Source organism: Durio zibethinus, chromosome 14 (assembly GCF_047325235.1).
Source record: "Durio zibethinus cultivar Kanyao isolate XHJ-2024 chromosome 14, ASM4732523v1, whole genome shotgun sequence".
In the NCBI taxonomy this organism is placed as follows: domain Eukaryota; kingdom Viridiplantae; phylum Streptophyta; class Magnoliopsida; order Malvales; family Malvaceae; genus Durio; species Durio zibethinus.
In genome coordinates, this window is record NC_143175.1 from 9,342,379 (window position 1) to 9,364,590 (window position 22,212).

Here is a 22,212-nt window from a genome sequence, read left to right on the forward strand (position 1 = left end):
CATACCTCATGTCTTTATGCCATTTTTTGCATCATGCATGAACTTTTACCATTTTCGACAAAAAATTTCTTAACCTCATGCCCATATGCATGGTTGCTCATGTGTTCACATCTCATACCCAACTTAACAAAACTAAGTGAGCTTTGTTAATTTTACTTTGGCCATGGGGCTTTTGTGTTTTTTATATACATATATATATTGAGCCTTATTTGAGTTATAAGCTTTAGCCATTTGGGCTTCAAACTCATTTTTTATTTCTTTATTTTGGGCCAAGCTCTTTCTTCTTTTATTATATTTATTTATTATTTAGTATTTTTATATTATATTATTTTTATATTTATTATTATATTTATATATTTTTATTTTGTTTCATTTTTATTTAATGGCCAATGATGGGCCATTACTAGGCTTAAATGATGGGTTTTTATTGAGCCTTTTATCGGATCATTTTAGGTTTTATTCAGGCCAATGCAATAAACTTTACTATGAGCTCAACATTAAGTCTCATTCTCAAGTATTTAAAAATGGGCGGTATAATGAACTCAAAAAATTATAATTGAAGCCCAATTGCAAACCAAACCTGAGTTAAAGTAATAAAATATCTCAAACAAAATTAGGTGTCTACATGCTTGCATTATTAGCCTTCTTAATTACATTATTTGTGTCTAGAATCATATAATTGATCTGAGAACCTTATCTTAAGCTAATCTATAGCTTAATAATTTCTCTTTGATAAGTATTTATATTTAACCATAATTTTCATATTTTGAAAATATTTCTAACATTTTATATTGTGAAAATGAAATGAAATGAATAATCAAAATAAAAGTTAATAAATGGCTCAAATTGGATAAAAATCCAAATATTTATTAAAAAATAATTTTAAAAATTATAAACAAGCAAGATAATTAAAAAATAAATAGATAATTTTGAAAATAACCCGTGAGTATTGACCAGCACTAAAGAGTATTGACACAACTCTTATTTTTCAAATTTTGATGTTTCAATCTATCGACCCTTGGAAGGATTGATTGAATTACTTTCATTCCCCGATTAACAATAGCAAGATCAAAATTTGCCACATTTTTTATGGATATAATGCATTGTTAATCAAGACCTTAAGGAATTTCAAAACCAATGAAAAAAAAAGGATAATTTTCTAAAATTTTGGCATTTAGCTAGCTAGATCGACACTTGTTAGTGTCAATTGAGATTTATTCATCCTATTTGGTCCAATTTTCCAATTTGTTCATCAATTCCAAGGCTCGTTCACTATTTTAAGTATCAAATAAGCTGTCCTTAAAATAACCAAATTTAACTTCCATGAAAATTCATTTTATTATCACTTTAATAGTAATTTTGAGAAAAATTAAAAAATTAATTTGATTTTGTTAAATATACGTGCTTGTAATATTATACTTGTTTATGACCAACTTATTATTTTCAAGAACTATGATTGATGATAAATGAAAAAAATCTCATAAAGAAATAATCATGATTTTAATCACTTTCACTCTCAATTCTAACATGCAAAAAACGAGATGTGTGAGCTAAAATTAAAAATATATCATGTGTTTAAAGGTATAGTAAAAATGTCCTTTGAGATTTAAAACGTGACATATAACATTATATGTTATTATTCCATTATCACTTATTAAATGCCATTTGAAAAATAATTACAGCAAGTCCCCATATTCTTCCATGATTAACATTCATTTCTTTCATTTTTTCTCTTCTCATCTCATTTATATCCATTTTCATTTTCCCCATTTTTGTCTCTTCCTAGTTCCTACCACATTACTTTGAAAAATTAAGTGAACTTGTCTACATGGATTCTCAATAATCTACTGAAAGTGAAGGATAAAATGGTGCCAAATTATGTTATTGTGGTATAGAATTACCAATAAAAACTTTTGAAATAAGTGGTAACCATGGTAAAAAATTTTATGGTTGTGACAATTTTGAGGTAAGATTTTGTAAATTGTTGTATAGCTTTTAATAATTGTTGTATAGCTTTTAAGTAGAAAAATTGTTTAATCTTTGGGTTTTTGCATTTATAGTGAGTATGAAAATATAAATTTTTTCAGTGAATTAATGAGATTTCATGTGAAAGTTGTAGGAAAGAGATGTTGAAATTAAAAAAAAAAATCAATGACAACAATGACAAATGATATTTCAAGATCAAATACAAGGAAACAAGAATTAGTTGAAGTGTTGATAATATGCTTAGCAAGAGATTTGCATTTGCAACAACAACTAATCGAATTAGAAAAGATGAAGTTGAAATTGAACGAAGAATTTGTTTAAGCTCAAAATAAGGAGCAAAAAATTTAGAAAATGAACTAATTTAATCTCATGCAAGAAACTTACAATTGAAGCATCAACTAGTTCAGATTCGATGCAAGAAAAGAGTAATTATTTAGTTTGTGGTAGTGTTATGGTGTTGTTGATTTTGATTTTGTATGATACTTTAGGTAGAAAAACTTAAAGACCTAGTTTTTTTTTAGTTGATGAATTGGTGTTATTTGTTTATTCTGAGTTTGTTATAGGTTAGATGTAGGGTTTGGTTTAGTTGTATGCAAGATTGAAATGTTTATTAAGGTATAGTTTAGTTGTATGCAAGATTGAAATGTTTATTAAGGTGTAGTGTGTAGCAATACAAAGTGTTTGATGAAATGTATATGTGAACTTATTATGTAGCTATTAAATAAAAGTTTATCTTTTGTTAAACGTGTTGTGCAATGGCATTTCTTACTAAATTTCTTATCCTACAAATTGGCATTATACTACTTTCAACCAAGTTGGTAAGTTCTTAAAAGTTTTTAAGAACAGAATTGTAAAAACTACCATATCCATTTATAGAAATATAATCCAAAATACAGCTTGCAGAAAGCTAGCATTCTTATTAAACAAAACAAGGTCATTTTATTAAAGAAAATAAGGTCATCTGCTAGTTCATCATTCTTATTAAACAAAAACAGGCCACCAGTTTATACGACTAGCACAAAATGCACAATAAAAGGCCTATATATCACACAAACCTATACATCAAAATAAAAGGTTTATGCATCACATCAATTTATGAGACAAACAAGTGAAATAGCATATATTCAATGCATCAGCCTAAAATAGCATATATGAGCCTTTTTCAGATTGTATCAAAATACCTTGGCTACTAGTTGTTTGGCTGCCAACTGCTAGGTTATCGGTTATTTAACTGCTAACATTTATATTGTTAGATACTGGAGAATTAGCAACTTAACCACCAACATAGATTGAGGCACTAGTCTTACCATTTCTTCTTATTAGAGTAATTTTGGCCCTAACATCACATTTTTCTTTGCCAATATTTTCAACATCATCTCTTTATCTGTCAATATTTTCAGCATTTTTTTGTCTAACATTTCCAGCAAATTCACAACCAATACCAGCTGCTTTTTCTCTTGAACTTCTGCTAGTAGTCATTTCTCTAACAGTACTTGACTATAACTTAATTTCAATAGTAGCATTAATGACAAGTCTTCCTTTAGATCTACCCTCTAGTTATACCAATATTTGTTCTTAAAGAAGATACACCATATATCCTTTGAGAAACCTATCAAATACACCACATTCATGTTAAATGTAATATATGAAGTCCATTTAATTTAAAGAAGCTAATTACCTGAGGATTGGTAGATTGAAGAGGAACTTTGTTTAATATTTTTAACATCATCCTACTTTGTCATGGAGTCTCTCCCATCCCTGATACCTTGTAATATCTAATATTATGTTCAATTTGACCACAGTTGCCATATCTAATTGGCTTATTCTTTCGTGACATTTTGTAATGATTTTGTGGTTAATCAAGTGCTTTTTTTCTCAACTTTATTAGTCTTCCTAGTGGTCTATCCTGGAATATGATTAATAATGACATCATATATAGCCATGTATATCTTTTTAGAATAACAAAAATGGAAAAAGGATTCTAGTCTCTTTCTATTACTGTAAATAAAAGAAACAACATGTTTACAGAGGATTCCAATCAAATCCCAAACCCTGGAAGTATAACTCTATTCAATCAAGTCCACAACATAAAAGGTTGTACCACATTTAATTTCATATATAGGCCTACCAACATGAATAGAAAAGTAATTAAAAAAGTCTTTTTTAATCTATTCAAGCTTGTTTTGAATATCTGGACATATAAGGCCATTATAAGACTTTTGAAATGAAACCTTTTCATTAATCTTTTCCTTATCCATTCTAACATGTTAAAGATAGGCCTTTTTCTTTTCTTAGGACCACCAACTTCATTATCATCAAATATATCATTAACCTCTACAAATCCTTCATCAAAGTAGCTAGGATCACTACTAAAATAACCATCACTGTCATATTCATTGCTTGCATGATAGTCACTACCATCATCATCACTGTCTTTTCTATTTTTCTCTTCATCATTTCAGCATCTTCACTAACATTTTGAGCATCATTTTTAGCCTCATTTGCACCATTATCTTTTGCCAAATTGGTAGTACCATCATTAACCTCATTTGCATCATTATTTTTTGTCAAATTATAAGTACTATCATCAACCTCATTAGCATTAATGTTTTTTACCAAATTAGTAGTACCATTATGTACCTTATTTCCACCATTGTTTTTGGTCAAAATAACAGTATTATCTTCAGCTACAAATTCTTTAGTAAACCTTCCTATTTGTATCTTTTTTTCATTCCCAGAGGATTACATATATAAATAACGGAAGAGGAGGCTCACCTACTACAACAATATTATAATGGTTCTTTTCAACCCTTTATCAAATGATAGCCCAAGAATACAATAAAACAGGTCACTGATACTCTCGTACCCCAATTTAATAACCCAATCTTGCAACTGAAAAAATGACAACCTATCTAAAAGATAATTATCCACCCATACTACATCACCTCTTGCCAAACTTTGTTAGAAATATGCATAAATGACCCACCATGATAAAACTTAATAGTTTTGTTGGCATTTCACATTTATAGCAACATGAAATTTTAATTGTTTAGTGAAAATACGATTGGTTCTAATATGAAGTTAAGTACAAAAAATTGATTTTGATATAAATTTAATAACATTTCAAAATTTTAAAAACCCTAAATTGATTCTTATATGATGTTAAGTATAAAAATCCCCAAATGTTTTTAATAAAACTTGCTAACCTTAATATTAACCTAAAATCAATTGCATCTAAACTAAAAAAAAAAATTATACATACCTTATTTGATTGTGTGAATCCAACGAAACATCTCAAAACCATGCTCAAATTTCATTTCATCGCTACCTTTTGATCAATATAATGTAAAATCCAACTTAAATCTTGATTTCAATCACTAACCCAAACACTTTTACATTATAATAATCGAATAATTTTGAAAATTGATTGTTGTAAAAAAAAAATTTCTATGAAAATCAAATTAATTGAAAAAGGTTTTGTTCAATTTTTTGTTAACTATTCTACTGCTTTTATTCTTGTTCTAGGCTTGCATTATTCACATGATAATTTGACCATTTACCTTCTAACGACATTCAATAAGTGATAACAAAATAATAACACAAGGTGATTGTATGTTACGTTTTAAATCTCAAGAGATATTTTTATCTCATTTTTAACCACAACATATATTTTTAGAGTTTACCCAAAAATAAATAAATAAATAAAGCCCAAATTTGGGTTTGAAGGTGAACTTAAATCCCTAATTTTTAATTTGATATAAAAAATTATAATATGAGGGTTTTCAAAGTTTGGGGGGCCATAGCCACTCCCTAGCCCTTGAAAGTATCCGTCTCTGTTGAACCAAAAACAATTTAATAAAGTGGTAAGGTTTGAGCATTATCCCTACATTATTTTTTCCATCTTGAACAAAAAAAAAAAAAAGAAAGTTACCTTGCACGCACAAATGAAACATACAAAGTTGAATAAAAGAAAGAACCATTGTAGCTGCTAAAACGAGGGTCGTCCATCCCTAAATCAATGCAACCTCTTAAGCAACACTCACTCTCGGGCTACACATATGACCTGCTTGCCAATATTTTTTCCAGAAAACAGTCCAACAAAAGCAGCTGGAGCATTTTCTAGACCTTCATTCATATCTTCAATATACACAATCTTCCCCTGTTTGTAATTCTCAGTGACATGTTCCAAAAACAATGGGAACTTATGCAAGTAATCGCTTTGCAAGAATCCTTGCATCTTGATGCGCTTTGGTACAAGACAAAACAAATTGTGGATCCCGTTTGGATCAGAGAAACTGTGTAGTGACACCATTCCACAAACAGCTATACGACCATGATCCCGCATGTTGAGCAAAGCTGCATCCAACATGTCCCCGCCCACATTGTCAAAGTAGATATCAATGCCTTGTGGGAAGTACCTGTTTAGAGCTTTGGTTATCAATTATGAGGAATTTGAAACTAACTTCACCCGCTAAACAGGTGATGCAGGACAAATGTAGTGTGATATTCATATTAGAATTTACTGTTATTCAAATGCATCAAATTATAAGCTCAAAAGGAAGAAAAACTTAAGATAAAAGTTGATTTTATGATGTGTAGATTTGTTATGCTTTTGAGTGTCTGCCAAACTTCTTGAGGATGGAAATCTTTAGTCCTTCAAACTTATGTAGAGCCCCTTTTTAATCTGTTTTTCCTTTTTATGCATCCGTTGGGGAAGAGGGAAAAAATTCGGACTACAAATAGCCAAAGGTGAGCCATTTTGTAAGATAAATCAGCCTAAAATCACAAATTTGAAAATTGGGTATCAGTAAAACAGCCAATGAAAAAGATGATGCATTGTTTCAATTAAGGTGTATCATTTTTAATTTGGTTCAATGAAGGAATATCACTGACAGATTTTGCTAAATTTGAGGGCCTGTTCAATTTTGCAAAATGTTTTCCAATGTTCCACCTTCACCTTTACTCTAATATGATCAATGAAGTAACGTGAGTAACCAAATTTAAAAAATTGGAAAAAAAGGGTTTTCAAACAATTAAAAAATGTACAAAAAACAATTTCATATAGTTGTACTTTGTACAGTTGTCTGAAAAATTAGAAACAGTAAAACTTTCATACATCTATCAAAGTTTCGAAATTTTAAATAAAGCTACTTATTTAAAGCGCAATTTTCATTTGGGTTTTTTCTTTCCTTTCCTTTTTTTCTTTTGTGGGTGGGCTTAGAGGATGGTTGGGGAGGGACCTAAGGACAATCCCCGACCTGTTCAAACACACCCATTTGCCACCTTATCCCTAGGAACATGCACATGAGGTTCCCCAAAATATGAGCAGCTTCCAGTGAAGAAACAATAAGCTAGTGCTTAATATAATTTCTGGTAAAGATGTTTCAATCAAAGTCTGGAATAAATCAAAAAGGTTATATCTTATATATCTTTCATCGACGTTCATAGCAAAGTAAGTTCTTTGGGAAAATTTTATTCGGAAAACCTGATTACTCACCTTTTCAAAGCAGCATCTAGGTCTGCCTCCTCTTTGTAGTTAAAAGCTTCATCAAATCCAAGCTTGTTCTTTAGAAGATCGACCTATATGCCAAATTCATTATTTTCTTGCATCAGTTCTCGCATTATCACTGGACATCAGAGTTCAGTTGTTTTCTTGGAAGTGAGAGTTCAATTTTTAATGAATGAGAATTTGTTTAATTTTGTACAAGAAACTTACCTTTTGGCTACTTCCAGCACTTCCAACTACGTAGCAGCCATGTAACTTGGCAAGTTGTCCAACAAGCTGGCCAACAGCTCCCGAAGCTGCAGATACAAAAACATGTTCCCCTTTTTCTGGGCTACAGATTTCGTAAAATCCTACATAAGCAGTAAAACCTGGCATACCTGCATAAAACATCTAAATCAGCAATGAACTTAAACATAAGAAAAAATGAAACAAATGCCATGTCACAAAATGAGCTACTTGGTTTGCAAGACATAAGTTCCAGGCAACATGAACAAGATTCTATTATCTAATTTGTTGGTTTGGACTACTAGACAAGCAAGCAAACAACATCTTCTTGACTTGAACAGAGTTACTGGTCAAAAAATAATCCCCTTTGTTCACTTTGTTAAAGTGGGCTATCCCATATCTAATAAGTTTCCAATATCCTATAATTTTATATTCAAGTTGCATCTCTCCACTTACTACCAATTGATTTTAAATTAGATGCTTAACATGTTATCAGAGGTAAGATTTCTTTTCATTATCTTTTCCTAATTTGTCACATGAAAAGCTTCTTTTATCTTCACTTACACGTGATGAGAGCCTGTTAAAATGAGCTATCTCACATCTAATAAATTTCTATTATTCTATAGTCTTATATTCAAGTTTAACCTTTCCACTTACTGCCAATTGATTCTAAGTTGAATTCTTAACACACTTCAAGGCTGCTTAGAAAAAGCTTGACTTAGCACTTCCTGTTGTGATGAATAGGAATATAAGTAGACAAAGCACCTAAAAATGCCTCCAAGTCAACCAAAACAAAATTAACATAATAACAATCAACAAATGATCGTTGTACTATCTGTGAACAGCAAGCATATTTGAAAGAAAAAGGAACTCAAGATTCTGCAAAAGCAGCAGATGTAGCTTACACAAATATAAAACTCTTGATTGGACAAATATCAGACACAAGCTGCAATCCTTCAAGAAGAATGGAGTATCTGTTCTGAACCTTTGTGCACAATACTTATGATGTTTTTTTTTTTCTTTGTCAGTTTTGTTTCTCTTAATCTCTACAATCATAATTAGCAGTTTTGTGGTTTTATTTTTTATTTTATTTCTACACAAACATAGTTTTTTCTGGTTTTATACCAATCAGGAATTTAATAAATTTTTTGTTATCTGGAAAAATGAATACACCCTAATGTTCAAGCCACTTAAGATTTCAGCACAATTGACAGTTCTTTTTTTTTCCTTTTTTCATTGCAAGTTGCTTGAGAGAAACATTTGCAGGAGCCAGCTGGCCAATCAGAGATTAAAATTTCTATTTGCACTGCCTGCTGGAAGAAATGTAGACAACGGACCTCCACTAGAAATTTATCCTAATCACCTCAGAAAATTCATTACTATGCTCATTTTTCTTATGCAAATTGAACTCCAAAATAAGTAGGTTTTCATTCATTTAACGGCTAGATCAGATCATAGATGCTAAAATAAGCATAAAAACTGCAACCATAGAGAATATGGAAGTCTGCTATATGCTGGATTGTTTATGATGTCAAAGAAGGAAGAACCCAGTGCAGTTTCAATCTGAACTAATATCTTGTGCTTTGTTGCCAATAAATAAATAAATAAGTCTAGGAATTGTAATCCAATGTTGCACTTTGTTGTTGAGCAAGTGAAAGCAGTTCAACTTTCTCTGCAAACAGGGTAAAATATCATAAGCAAGCCATTACTTTTGATGTTTAGATGATCCTCAAACAGGAGAGAGACAATAGTGCCCCAGCAAGAATCTGCACAAAAGCAGATAACTGGATCTAGTATTCTATCTGCTCCAACAAAATCTCCTGTTAGTACATAGGCATTTTGGTCAAACAAGTTAGCTCTATCTTAGTAAATTAGACACTAAAAGGGTTACAACATTAACCTGATTCTCAAATGACATTGCCAGTTTCTCTATTGTGGTAATGAAAGACGGTTGGGAAGAAGACCAGAAAATTGGGTACAAATTTTTGCAAATGCCATGCCGGCACTTAGAAAACCTAATCATTTTTAACAACCCAAATGGTTATACTTTTCACAGAACAGCTTAGTTCATGAGCATTGATCGGGTGTAAAAGAAGTGTAGTAATTAACGCATGATTGGCTGACGTTAGTCCATGTCAAAAGAGAAATATCAAAGTCTCTAAATTTAAGCTTCTGGAAGCAAAGAGAAGAGAACATATCCTTATCTTAGGTTAAATAGAGATTCAGAAGCTAGATAGAATACACAGGCAAACCAAAGTTACAAGGATTTTTCACCTTACCCAGAAATATTGATGCTATATGTTTTCTGAGACCTCAAATCCATATAGGTATGACTCTTTATCTTGAACCCTCTAACTCAATGGGAAGGCTTCTGAGTAATTTGATGTAGCTCATATAGGATACATACCTATATTGAACATCAGTACTTCTACTTTACTGCACATTGTTGGTTATCAATTCATGTTTGAGTAGAGTTATAAATCTAACCACTAATAGAACTTTATGAAGTAAGATACATATAACCACCAACAAAATGGGATTGTTATTGAATCCTAATTCCCAATTCTACACATAGCTATAGAAGTGTTCTTTCACAGATTCTTTCTAGCATAATTTTCTTTGGGTGGTAACTAGAACTGTAGGTCCTAAATATGGAGACAGGCACCCAACCTGAAAGATATAATCTGCTTTGACTCAAAGTTTCACCACTTTGTCTCAGAAGAGGCACCTCCTAAGCATGGGTTCAAGTCTCTACATATATGCCATTGCATATCCATACAATATCCCAATATGAGATTGGGATTTCACATTGAAAGTGTGAAAATCTAGGGAGTGCTCTAATAGCCTCTTCATGGACAAGAAAACCTTGAAGCACATCAAAATGAGGTTTAAAGTAAAGAGATTTGTAAAGCAAAAGTGGGGTTTTCAATCATGCGCATTTGGATCATCAAGTCAAGTTTAGACCATGAGACAAAAGGTTATAGCTGATTTAAAACCACTGAAATCTGTATGAAAGAAAGAAGTCCTGATAGGGCATTATTATTATGTTGATCAATATGATGAATAGAATGCATTAAGGAGCAAAAGGTTTTAGCATACCAAGAAGTCCCACATGGTAAGAGAGAGGGATAGAATCGTCTGGTTGAATCTTTCTCAACTGTGAAGTGTCGTGAATCAAGCTGTACTCTTCCCAACCAGTGATTCCTGAAATGAAATCTCCTGGCTTGAAATTTGGATTATCAGAATCCAACACTTTTGCCACTCCAAATCCTTCAATGGGCTTCAATCATTATCATCAAAAAGGAAATAAAATGGCTGCAAAGTTAGTAATTAACTAAAATAAATAAAAAATGATCACATTGTAGTGGTGGAATTGAGAAGAGAAGAGAAGGGACCTGAGCAGGGAGAAAAGGGGGAATGTAAGAACCATGAAAATTACGCATCCGACCTCTCATGTATGGGTCGCAAGAAAGATAGAGATTCTTGACTAGAAAAGCACCCGAGCCTTTGGGAGCCTTCAGCTCTATCTTCCCTATCTTCATTTCCATGTCTGTCACTTTCGGTGCTCCCTCTACGTACCTTTTCAGCACCACTTGTTTGTTCTCTGCTGTCGCCATTCCCCCCCTTCACTTCAACACTCAATACTCTACTCTACTCTACCCTGTTTTCCTTGCTTTTATCCACAGATTTCAACGAACAAATTTTCATTTCTAAAATTGTTTTAAGCAGCCACAGCCACCTAACTGTTTTTAACCACCGACTCCCACCTTTGTTTTCTTTCACCCATTTCGCCTACCTACCTCCAACTATTTATTTTAGTTGAAATATTGAGCACGGTATTTAAATTTTAAAAGATTTTAGGGGGCGTTTGCAGTGGAATTTGAGATTTTTCGTCCGAATATTATTATTAGGTATTTAAATTTTCATATTTGATTTGAAGATATCAAATTTTAAAAAAATAATTTTAGATTTTTTATAGTATCCAAAATTTTGAAATTAAAAATTTCTTTCCTTGTCATATTTTAAGATTTCAAAAAAAAAATTTTTATATCACGTTAATAAAAAATATTTTTTTTATTTTACTTCCATTAAAATTAATATATAAAAATAAATAATTATGAATTGCTTTTGTTTTAATTTTTTCAATTAAATACTCTTTTTAATATTTTTCTATTCAAATATTGCATTTGTAGTTTTTAAAATGCACTAATTGTAATTATTTATTGTGTTTTTTAATAAAAATGCAAAAATATAATATTTGATTTTATGATTTTTTATTTAATGAGCATTTATTATGAGTATAATAATTATTACATTTCTTTGAAGTAATATTTGAGTAAAAACATAATATTTGACATTTAATTATTTTTTTGTATGTTTCACTTTATAGCTTTTGATTTAATAAATATTTATTATAATTATAATGATTATTACACTTCTCTAAACAAAAATGTAGTATTTGAATTTTTTTTATGTGTTTGACATGATAGTTTTTTATTTAATAAATTTTGATTATATGTATGATAATTATTGCATTTTTTTAATAAAAATGTAATATTTGACGTTTTTTTTTTTGTGAATTGATGATTTTTGATATAATGAGCATTTATTATAAGTATAACAATTTATTATTTTTGTTGGTAATTATTGTGTTTTTTTTTAATAAAAACACAATATTTGACATTTAATTTTTTTTTATCTATTTGATTTGATAGCTTTTGATTTAATCAACATTTATTATAAGTTTGTCAATTACTGCAATTCTTTGAAACTAAATGTAATAATTATTTATTGTATTTATTTAATTATTAAGTTTTTTACATTTTTTTTAATGAAATTAACACAATAATTGATGATTACTTTTTTTTTAATAATTGATTACTTGAATACTGTGTTTTTTGAATGAAATTAATGCAATAATTGATGTATTGTTATATTTATCATATAGTGAAGAACATTATAATAAAAATATATGATTAAATAATCTTAGATTACTCTAAATCAAATACAAAAATCTAAAAATGGGATATATTATTTGAATTGAATTATAAATTTATTAATTAATATAAAATTTATTATTTATATTGTTAATTTTAAATATTAATAAATAATAAATAAGTATTTTTTTAATATCATAATAATTAATAAATTTATAATTTACATATTAAATTAAATTTTTTTAAATTCACATGACCCATTAAATATTTGAATGCAGTTTATTCATGAGATTAACCTTCGCTTTTGAAATCCGCATTTCAAAGTCGTTACAAGCGGCCTGCTCACAGCAGTGCTCAAGCCTAAAGAAGAGCTAATATTGTAAAAATCATATCGGATTAGCTTCTTGAATATAAAGTAAATGAAAATTTTAAATGAAGTTTTTTAAGTAAAATTTATAAAATTATTTTTTTAAATGAATATAATAAAAATTTTTAAATTAATATATTGAAAAAGTTAAACTTAAATATTAATAGTATGTAAAAAATTATTAAAATTATTATTTATAATTTAAATTTGATTGATATTTATTTATGATAAAAATTATATCAATATTCTTATTAAAAATACTTATTTAAAAAATAAAAATCTATTAATTTTTTTAAAAATTTGACGCACTAAATTATTATATTTATGTAATAAGATATTTTAATTTATCAATTTTAATTTTTTTATTTTTATTTGATCGTTCTAGTAAAATTTTATGAATTTCCCTTAATAAATTTCATCCATAAGTTTTTTCCCACTTTGATTACATTTTTAATCGGATTTGATTTCATTCATTTTAATAGAATTTATTTCAAAATGAAATCTCTCTTTTTAATTTTTTATAGTACATTAGTTTCCATTAAACTATTTTTTTAAGTATATGATGATAATTAATTTATTTAAATAAACATAATTTAATACATTTATCTTAAAATTAATATATAATAATTGTTTAAACTACTTAACATGTACTTGAATAGGAATAAAATTTAATTAAACTTTAATTTTAATATTCATAACAAATAATTTTAAAACTAATTAAATATTTACAATTTTATAATAAAAATTTTTTTAGTAAAGGAAAGAAAAAAAATTAATAATTAATAATTAACAAAGAATATGTTTATTTTTTTCATTTAAAGATATTTTAGTAATTAACAATTTAAGAAATTAATGTATTTTTTACCCATCTTCATGGAGATAAAGAGGATTTTTCAAATCAGTAGAAAGTTAGTGTATTTTCCATTGAAAAAAAAAGAAAAGAAAGTAAGTGTATTTTTATTAAAACCCCCCATGTTAAAAGGACAAGACATATTTGGGCCATCATTTCATAGTTGCATCAGCCCATAAACGAGTATCTGAGATTCGAAGCCTCCCAAACCTCTACAAGGTTTGGAATGATGTTGTGTCATCAACTCTCTTTTGTGTATGAGGTTGTTGAGACGGAAAAGTGGTTTGGGCCCGACTGCTAGATTTGCTTTGCTTTTCAACTCTGATGGGCAGTTGTGGAGTTTGAAGAAACATGAAAATAAAATAAAAATGCACAAAAGAAAGGTTGGTCTGTCTAACATTTTCTCGGTTTCTGGTTAGAACGTTTGGTTGGTCCACGCTGACTACCCCATGTAACCAGCTCACTCGGTAATCTCAAAATCTACCATTCAATCCCACACGTACCCTTCAACTTTAAAGCCATATTTGTCCCTCTCACTGCTAAAAAGCTTCCATTATTCAACATGAAACCTACAGCTGTCCCTTTGCAGTCGCATATTCCATGTGTATACACTAATGTAAATATAAATGTAACGGTGCTTTCTTTTCTTCTCCGATACAGGAAACTTTAGAATCTCTTCTTCCTTTCTTGTATGCTTTTCTTCCATTTTTCATTATTATTTCACCCAATGCATTCATTCTATCCAGAAAGGCATGAAGCTGTTTCGACGACTCTCCCATCGCACAAAGTTTTCAGGTTAGTCATTGCTTTCCCAGCTCTTTACTAATCCAAAGTTTTTCCTTGTTTATTTGGTGCGTACATATAAATAGTGGTACAATTATTATACGTTAATGACATTGTGGCTGTTGAATTCGTTAGAGAATTTAAGATTATATTTTTCTTTGTTTTTCTTAAGGGTATTTGGTTCATACATTCTTAAATTTTAAAAAAAATATGATATTAAAAGGGAATATATGATTCTTGAGATTTGTTGAATTAGGAAATAAAGATTTTTGTATTTGATTCACAAGAAAATAAGATTATCTAATAAAGTCTCTGATTAAATTATTCTTGATAAAACATAACATTCATAATATTAACAAATAAATGACACATGAATAACATATTATTTTTATAAAATTAAATAATTTTAAAAAATAATATTTTATATTTTTAACAAATATAATCTTATAATTTTAATTACTATCTAACGTTATTATCACTATGCGTATAGAAAACATGCGAATTGACTTTCATGTTAAAGTCCACACGAGGGTTCGACATTGGATTGGAAAGTGGTGGTAAACCCCCATCTCAGGGGTTTCTAAGGGAATAAATGTTATGTATAACAATATTAAGTAAACAAATTTTAAATTTTATATATAACAATATTAAGTAAATATATTTTATGCTTTATTTTTTTCGTATTTTAAATAAAAATTATATTTTTTATCTTAAAAAAATTGTCCTTTAAAAAAAATAAGTTTTTATTTTAGAAACCTCATTTCTACTGAATTTTGAAAAATATATATTTCATGTTTTCAATAAAAATTGTGTTTTTATTTTAAAAACGTTATCTTGTTAACAAAGATTATGTTTTTATCTTAGAACATTATTTTTATTAAATTCTAAAAAATATAATTTTTCATATTTTCAATAAAGATCCATTTTCTATCTTTAAAAAGTTATCTTTGTTGAATTTTAGAAAATATATTTTTGCATGCTTTCAACAAAACTTCATTTTTATATTAGAAATATCATCTTTTCAATAAAGATTATATTTTTTCTTTTAGAAATGTCCTTTTTGTTAAATTTTAAATTTTTTTTTTTTTATGTTTACAACAAAAACTACAATTTTATTTTAAAAATATCATCTTTTTAATAAAGATTGTACTTTTTATCTTAAAAATATCATTTTTGTTAAATTTTAAAAAATAATTTTTTCCATATTTTTAGTAAAGTCACATTCTTTGTTTTAAAAACATTGTATTTTTTGAATTATGAAAAATAATTTTTTCATCTTTTTAATAAAATTTCTATTTTTAATAATAACTTTTATAAATATTTCAATAGCATTGTATTAAAAATGTTATCTTTGTTTAAAATATATTAAGAAAAAATTATTTTTATAATATTTTATAAAAAATTATTACGTTTATAAGGTAGATAATATTATTTATTTAATCTGAAAATGCAATTAAATAAAAGGTAAATGAAACAAAATTTCACTTTACCTTTGGAATCTTAAAAATACTTATAAAGATGAGAGTTTTTTATTCTCCTACTTTTTTATTTTTTGATATCGTTGAAAATCTTAAAAAAATTTTATAATCACATTCTTATGAACCAAATTAAAAAATCAAATTACAAAAAAAAATTTCAAAAAAAAATATTTTCCCTTAAACTAAACGCCTCATTATAGTTATCTGCATTGTAGCAGGCAGGATGGAGATTGTGCTACGTTTAAGGTTGAATCGTCGATGGAGATTGCATTTCAATTTAGGGAATCCTTCATTTGCGGTTGCATTAGTGATTTTCAAGAAGTTGGAGAGAGTTGGTCTAAAAGGGTAGGTTTGTTGCATAGAACAAAAGAAAAATACTCGTAGAAATATTTTATACATATATATATTTATACACTTATTACATGTTAAAAAAGGTGGGAGATGCTCCTAAAAGGATCCTGATAGCTCAGGGGCACAAGAATGGTTAGGCCTTATGGTAGTTTAGGAAATTTGAAATTAAAAAAACAAAAAAAAAAAGTGGTCCGCGGTTGAATTAGGTGAAGGTCACAAGTCAACCAGCTACCAATCTGAAGTTGTATGGGAAGACTGGTAGTTTTTTAGAATAGTCGAGGCCTAAGGCTCCTCCAATATCAGAATATCATGGAGTGCTGCACTTGGGTTGGGCTGCTTGTTGTGAAGAAGGTCCATGCCTACCAAAAGCCCACCTGTGAGTACAGGCTCATCAGTCTTGAGGGCTTAAAGCCTAATTAACTTAATTCAAGTTCTTCAATATAAAGATGCTTTGCCTTTGCCATTCAGTTTGTTTATTTAGTTTATACAAATAATTAATTTATGCACTCAATTAACTTATTAAGCCTAATTAACCTATGATTTTTAAAGTAAAGTAGTATTCACTTCTAACATAATTAACTTTACATGATAATATGTGATAGATAAATAATCTTCTAAATATCATATTAGTTAAAGAGTCAACTAAATTAAATGTAGAAAACTATTTAATTATATTTTTAATAACCGACCAAAATTTATTCTCGATTGATTAACCAAATTAAATGATTCAATCAATTAATTTTTAACACCCCTAAGAGATTGTCATATTTACAAGACTTGATTAGAGTGACTTTTATTTATTGATAACTACATCACTAAGAGATTTAAATATAATTCATTTTTGCCAAAGAATATAAGTGATATACTGTTGTATGTATTACCAAAATATATGTTTTTAAAGTGTTTCAAATGTCTTTTATAAAAAGGTTTTAAAATCATGTAATTTATATTTTTGTTGAAGAAATGATCTTTGCAAGTTGATAAATAGCTTTTGAAATGAAAAATAAGCAGAGGGATTCAAATGCCATTTGAAAGAAATTTGAGTGACTAGCTTAAAAGTAATCTGTCTGAAAATTTGTTTTGTGCGTCTGAATGCCACATGAGATGGACAATGGAATGCCTTAAAGGATTTCATATTCTATGTGAAAATTTATTTATAGCATTCGAATGTCATGACTCAAGCATTCTAAAACTCTTTGCTAAAACTTCAAAAAATCTTGTTCGTTAGACATGATGTTTCATTTCAAAGTGATGGTTCTTCATCTAAGGCATATGTGTTCATGAAGAGATGTTTCTAGTAGCAATTGAGACTTATAAATACTTCCATTAGCGTTAATTTTAACACACTTTTACATCAAATTTCTCAAGAATCATACTCTCATTTTTTTGGTCCATGCATGGTTTAAGTGTGCTAAAAAAATTCTTGAAGTGTTTTAATTTAAGCGTTGTATCTTGGCTATAATGTATCTAAAAGTCTATTTGCACTTAAGTAGAAAATTTATTATTTTTAAGAAAGCTTCCTAGAAGTAACTTACCTAAATTACTTCTCTTCGAATTAGATTGCACTAGTCAACACCAAATATGACATATATAACTTTCATAAACAGTGCTCTATTGCTGTGAGAATAAATTGATCTACCAAGAGCAAAATTCTCTAAAGGGAAAAAAAAAAAACAACACCAAACTTAATTTTAAGGGACGTAGAACCATTTGATTTATAGTTAAATGACTTACTTGACATTCAAATAAAAGTTTTTTTTGGTACATATAGAATTGAGTTTTGGGCCACACAAAAAGAGATGCAACCTTTTCTTAATTATTCTATAAATCTCAATGTCTCATAATAAACTTAATTATAATCCCTAAGTTGGAGTTTCAAACCATTGGATTGTCTTTTTAGATGTATTCAATCAAACAAAACTCTAGAGACCTCCTAGAAATTAAATTCACATACGTTTTGAAATTAAGCATATCTAATCATGTTTATTTGTTGTCACAAGTTAAAGAATCATGAGATATTTACTTGACTCAATTTTGTTTGGCTCTAACACCCCATTCACATATGTCAATTGAGATATTCTACAAAACTATATATATTGAGATTATATATCTATTAAACATCTCTAGCTAGTGTGTGTGTGTGTATATATATATATGTTCTTTCCAAGTTTGAGATATTTATCAGAATCTTGCTTAATAACTCACCCACGACACTGCTAATGACCTACAATTCATTAGCAATAAATATTCTTCAAAACTTTTTTTTCTTATTAAAACTACGTGCATGTGCTCAAAGAAGAAAACTTGAAACCTTATGTGCATCGTAAAAAATAATCCAAGCTATGGATAGTGAGAAGCTAAGAAAATAGCATGTGGATTGTACTTGTAGTTAGCTAGAACATTGACTATATATGTACTGAAATTCTTCTCCAAGATATAATTCATCTCATTAATCCCCAGGCGCATATATAGATATGTTGCGCAATAATGCAATCTATATATATTCTTTTTATTTTTTGATACTTGAGATTTCCTTGCGCAATATATGTTTTCATTTGCTTCTCAATTAATAATGTTCATACATGATTATGTATGAGCAGAGTTCTTTTTAAATTGTTGTAAAAAAGAAACATTAAGACAGTTTTAGAATAAATTTAACACAAAAGTGCTATAAAATGTAGAAAATTATTTGATTATATTTTAATTTAATTTTAACAAATATAAAAAATAAAACAAATTCGTTAAACCAAATCCTAAGTTTTTAATTAAAGGGAATAAATAAAATAAGATTTTATTTATTAAAAAAAAATTGAACCAAATAAAAAATATGAATGCATGTGAGAAAATATAATTCTTCTTATAATTTTATAAATTCAAAAGAATAAAGTTAGAATATACAAAATCTCATCAAATATTTTTTTCTTAAGAAACTTTGGTTTATATAACTTCATCCGAGAGCCTTCGTAAAAGAGCCCAAATAACTTCGAAAGATAAGCTTAAAAAAATCAGACACTGTGTGAATTAATCAAACCTAATGCAAGATGGTTATAGATAATTGATGGAAACACTGCCATAGGATATCAATAATCAGTGGAACAATACATTCGCACTGAATGACATTGTTCCCCTTACATCTTTGTTTACAATGGTACATGTAATATATATATATATATATATATATATCTGCAAACACAACAAAATGAAAACAATATATTGGACGACGAATTAATTGGAACAATTTCAGACAATTAACGTACATAAAATAATAACCATGCCCACCCTAGAAGAGAACACCATATATTTTAAGCTAATCTGCAGCTGTAATTTCATAGTGCAAGCTGACGCTTCAGAAGAGCTAGATGAGATGATCATTAATCCTCTTGGGGTCATTTTGGTTGAAATAATTGGAAGACATGATGGGAGATTCCCAGCCTTGGCCTAGGCTGAAAGTTGTTCCATCAACTTGCTCAATTCCATTGGTCTGCTGTTGCATTTGATTCTGGTTGGTGAAAGCATCTTCATTTATCAATGAATTTAGAAAGGAAGAGAAGGCATCATCAGTGCAGTCCTCATTGCTTCCTTGGTTTTGGTTGCTGCTGCTTCTCATTTCTATTCGAGAAGCATCGCAATTAAGCAGATCACTGGTGAATCCATGGGCTATTGCTGTGTCATAAGTTTGATAGTGATTCTGGAAATGCTCATTTTCTTTATCAGCAGCCATGATTTGAGCGCTGGAAGAAGCAGGATTAATATTAGGGTTAGGAAGTGTAGCAGCTGAAGCTCCAAGATTTGCCTTGGAGGAATTAGAAGAAGCTTTGAGATGGGCTGTTGAGTGTTGAGGGTTTAAAGGCTTGTGGGTTCTTGGATCTATTCCTTGTCTGATCAACTTCTTACTCAGGTGAGTGTTCCAGTAGTTCTTAATCTCATTGTCTGTACGCCCTGGGATTCTTCCAGCTATGAGTGACCATCTGCATGCCCAGTAAATAAATTGATTAAGATATAGTACTCCATCTAAAATCAAAGTAAACTGCTCTTGTTATTTTAATGTATTGCATGCCAATATTGAAATAAAATTAAGGATAATCCATTGATATAGGAAAGATATAAAAGATATATATGTATGATCTGGTTCTTAATGAGATTCATTAAGATAGTGAACGCCTTTGGAAAGAGAAATTCGTGCACATATAGGTTTTAAGTACATATATGATCTGGATTTGCACAAAATCTACTTGAAATATTGAAACCCTAAACCTAAAACCCTTGATGATGAGTGGAAACCGGCCCTACCTAATATCCAGAGGAACAGGGAAAAAGTTATCCAACTGAACTCATATTCCATAATCCTGAAACAAACCCTAGAAAGGAAATTCATAAACAAGTGAATGTGCAGAAAAATGTTGAACTACCGATTGCCTAGAAGGCGGTGAAGGCGAAGTATGAGATCTTCCTCGTCAGGGGCAATCTGGCCTCGTTTCACGGAGGGTCGGAGGTAGTTCATCCACCGGAGGCGACAGCTTTTACCGCAACGCAGAAGCCCCGCCCGCTTCGGCAGAGTCCGCCACCGTCCTTCACCTTCCTTCTTGATGCAAGTGGCCAATAACTCATCCTCTTCTGGCGTCCATGGCCCCTTCTTCTGGCGTCCGTTGTTGTTTCTTGTTGCTGTTGCTGTTGCAGGGTTTCTCATTTTTTTTTTTTGTTTGCCTTCTCCGCTATGAGTTAATTTCTCCATTGGCTTGGTCTGGCTTGGGTTTTGTAAGTTGTGGGAGATTATATCCTGCTTTTTTTTTGGGTATGGTGATGGGACCGGCTGTTGGCTTTGTTGTTTTGGGACACAATGATTGATGAGTGAGGGATTTTCCTTGTCTCCAATTTTTCCTTCTTTTTTTCTTTTTTTTCATGAAAATTTTTACTACGTGGTAGCTTCTGCTGAGCTTGAGATGCAATCAAGAATTTGATTCTTCACACGCTTATGATGACGTGAAGCACGCGCAGACAAGGTGGAAATGAAGAATTTGCCCTTTTCGTTTTTGTTTGGGGATGCTTCTGTTTCCTTTTTTTCCGTATCTTTTTTAAAAATTATTTTTATGTAAAATTATTTAATTATTTTTCATCTTAATTTCAAAGTTTTTAACTATATACATTTAATAAATTTTGTAACTTACGATCTAGTTATATCTAGTAAGTTAAAAATATTTATTAAAATTTAATATTAAATAAGTTAAAAAAACTTACATTTAGATTTCAAATTATCAACAAAACTCATTTAATCAATATCATCATGATTTAACAAAGAAATATTTATTTAATTTTTTTGGATTCCAACAAAATTGAAAAATTCAATTGCAAAAAAAAAATCTCATTCTATAAAGAATTTTTGCAATACTACAAAAAAATTACGATTTATTTTAAATAATTATAAATTTATTTATAAATTAATAAATGAATTTTAATGATTTAACAGAAAAATTTTAACGATTTAAAAGAAAAAGTTTTTAAAAACTTTCGAATATATAAATTCAAAATCTTTTTAAAATTTTTAGATTTACAAATTCAAAAACTTTCAAAACTTTTTGAATTGTAAACTCATAAGCTTAAAAGTGGAAATGACTGGTTTAAAAAAAATAATGAAATAATTTCACTTAAAAATAATTTTAAAAAATTTGAAAAGAAGCATTAGGTCAAGAAAAGCACTCTTTTTTATTTTATGATTGTTGAAATTTTCAGTT

General features: G+C 29.0%; 2 protein-coding genes and 1 long non-coding RNA gene across 5 annotated transcripts; 1 reads left to right on the forward strand and 2 right to left on the reverse strand.

Annotated features, from left to right (window-relative positions):
- Positions 1-5,822: 5,822 nt before the first annotated feature.
- On the reverse strand, positions 5,823-11,521 carry LOC111294026 (Zinc-binding dehydrogenase family protein). Its single transcript, XM_022887157.2, has 5 exons — positions 11,113-11,521; positions 10,817-10,997; positions 7,703-7,869; positions 7,484-7,566; positions 5,823-6,404 (listed from the first exon to the last, which is right to left on the reverse strand). The coding sequence occupies exons 1-5, from the start codon at positions 11,332-11,334 to the stop codon at positions 6,026-6,028; spliced, it is 1,032 nt and encodes a 343-aa protein (XP_022742892.1). The 5' UTR covers positions 11,335-11,521; the 3' UTR covers positions 5,823-6,025.
- A 2,890-nt stretch (positions 11,522-14,411) lies between these two features.
- On the forward strand, positions 14,412-21,450 carry LOC149515022 (uncharacterized). Of its 3 annotated transcripts, none has more exons than XR_016327494.1 (3): positions 14,412-14,666; positions 16,348-20,381; positions 20,877-21,450. It is a non-coding gene; the product is annotated as an uncharacterized LOC149515022 (long non-coding RNA). The 3 variants fall into 3 exon arrangements; XR_016327493.1 differs by having other exon boundaries at positions 16,351-20,381; XR_016327495.1 differs by having other exon boundaries at positions 14,487-14,666; positions 19,816-20,381.
- LOC111294082 (uncharacterized) lies at positions 19,681-21,215 on the reverse strand. The gene is made up of 2 exons (XM_022887248.2): positions 20,893-21,215; positions 19,681-20,451 (listed from the first exon to the last, which is right to left on the reverse strand). Exons 1-2 carry the CDS (start codon positions 21,213-21,215, stop codon positions 19,839-19,841), a joined length of 936 nt encoding a protein of 311 aa, XP_022742983.2. The 3' UTR covers positions 19,681-19,838.
- Positions 21,451-22,212: the final 762 nt, after the last annotated feature.